Source organism: Aplysia californica, unplaced genomic scaffold (genome assembly GCF_000002075.1).
Source record: "Aplysia californica isolate F4 #8 unplaced genomic scaffold, AplCal3.0 scaffold01565, whole genome shotgun sequence".
Taxonomy (NCBI): domain Eukaryota; kingdom Metazoa; phylum Mollusca; class Gastropoda; order Aplysiida; family Aplysiidae; genus Aplysia; species Aplysia californica.
The window spans coordinates 22756-24109 of record NW_004798835.1 but is presented as its reverse complement, the minus strand read 5'-3'; the positions used below and the strand labels follow the sequence as shown (position 1 = coordinate 24109).

The window sequence follows — 1354 nt, the reverse complement described above, 5'->3', positions numbered from 1 at the left end:
GGGGGGGAATTGAGCTGCTAAGCTCGAGCTAAGATTGAGCTATGACAGAGCTACGGTTTATTTAAAATTGTGGATAAAAATGAGGGTAATATCGGCTCAAAGTGAACTACGTTAGAACAGAGAATTGAACTGAGAATTAACCAAGATTGAATTAAGATTGAGCAGATATTGAGCTAAGACTGAGCTAAGATTGAACTAACATTGAGCTAAGTTTGAGCAAAAATTGATTTTTAGATTGAGTTAAGATTGAAGTAACACTCACCTGGCTGATATTAAACTAATATTGAGCAAAGATTGAGTTCAGATTAAGTTAAGATTAATCTAAGATTGAAGTAAGACTGAAGTAAGTTTGAGCTAATGTTGAGTTACGGCTGAGCTAAGATTGAGCCCAGATTGAGTTAAGATTGAACACTGACCTGAGATTAAACTAATATTGACCAAAGACTGAGCTCAGATTGAGCTAAGACTGACCAAAGACTAAGCTACGACTGTGCTACGACTGAGCTACTCCTGAGCTAAGACTAAGCTACGACTGTGCTACGACTGTACTACGACTGTGCTACGACTAAGCTACGACTAAGCTACGACTGTGCTACGACTGACGAACACCTGAGCTAAGACCGTCCTCCCCTGTGTGCCCACAGCGTCGGGAGGAGATGGAGAAGGAGATGGCGGAACAGTTCTCCAGCTCCCAGGGCCGGCCCCCGCTCGTCAACATCTGTCCTCCCTCGCCACAGAACAACGAGGAGAACAAGACAGCCAACTTCAACTAGTGAGTGCAGGCGCCCGTGTGGCTTGTTTGTTTGTTTGTTTGTTTGTTCGTTTGTTCGTTTGTTCGTTTGTTCGTTTGTTGACTGAGCTCAAGTTGAAGTGAATTTGATCTCAGATTTAGGTAGGATTGACAAGGAACAAGACGACAACTTTCACTAATTTGTTTGTTAATTTGTTGATTGATTGATTTATTTGTTTATTTATTTATTTCTGTATTTGCTTATTGATGTTCAAAGAAAGAGCTAAGATAGCCTTTGTTATATTGCCCTTGGCGTGAGTCTTACAGGGGGTGTCCATCATGGCAGGATCAGATTGGGTTGATTAATGATGGCTATGACGTAATCGACTCCCAGCTGTGAAACAGGGTGGTAGACAGAGAGAAAGTAGAGCGTCCAAATACTTCCCTCTTTTCAGTTCTTGTTTTTATATGCCCCAATTCGCCATTACGTTCAGATTTTACAAAATGTGTGAGTATGTTTCTTTACTAAGCAATACATGATGTGTGAGTACAGCTTTGTCCATCCGACAGTCAATCAAACTGAGATCCACCTTTCTCTATTCCCCGTTTCTGTACCTCCCCCCC

General features: G+C 41.7%; 1 protein-coding gene across 1 annotated transcript in view; it reads left to right on the top strand.

Moving 5' to 3' along the window:
• The window catches only part of LOC100533433 (voltage-dependent calcium channel type A subunit alpha-1), a gene marked incomplete at its 5' end in the record, with an annotated part of 54455 nt that overhangs the window by 42711 nt on the left and 10390 nt on the right, over window positions 1–1354 (top strand). Inside the window, 1 exon segment of the mRNA XM_035973625.1 lies at window positions 645–772. Coding sequence (XP_035829518.1) covers window positions 645–772 — 128 coding nt within the window.